The 342-nt window shown below is 60.5% G+C and overlaps 1 protein-coding gene across 1 annotated transcript in view; it reads right to left on the minus strand.

Annotated features, from left to right (window-relative positions):
• The window catches only part of EMH_0004770 (uncharacterized protein), a gene marked incomplete at both ends in the record, with an annotated part of 6,673 nt that overhangs the window by 104 nt on the left and 6,227 nt on the right, over positions 1 to 342 (minus strand). Inside the window, one exon of the mRNA XM_013496923.1 lies at positions 1 to 340. Within this exon, the coding sequence (XP_013352377.1) occupies positions 1 to 340 (340 nt within the window). The remainder of the gene's footprint in view (positions 341 to 342) is intronic.

Consider the following 342-nt stretch of genomic DNA (forward strand, 5'->3'; position numbering starts at 1 on the left):
ACACCAACACAGCAGCACGGCCTACAGCAGCTGTCTTTGCTGCTGCTGCTGCTGCTGCTGCTGCTGCTGCTGCTGCTGCTGCTGCTGCAGCATCAGCAGCAGGGGCTGCTGCTGCAGTTGCTGCTGCAGGCTGCAGCTGTGATTCCTCTTTTGAATGCTCAGCAGCAAACCAAAGAGCAGCAGCAGCAAAAGAAATGTCGAGGGATGGAGGGGACAGCGTAGCAGCAGCAGCAGCAGAAGACGACGCTGCTGCTGCTACTGCTGCTGCTGCTGTTGCTGCTCCACTGCCGCTGCCGCTGCTGCTGCTGCTGCTGCTGCTGCTGCCCGGATGGTTGCTGCTGA

This window comes from Eimeria mitis, genomic scaffold (genome assembly GCF_000499745.2).
Source record: "Eimeria mitis Houghton genomic scaffold, Emh_scaff238, whole genome shotgun sequence".
NCBI lineage: Eukaryota > Apicomplexa > Conoidasida > Eucoccidiorida > Eimeriidae > Eimeria > Eimeria mitis.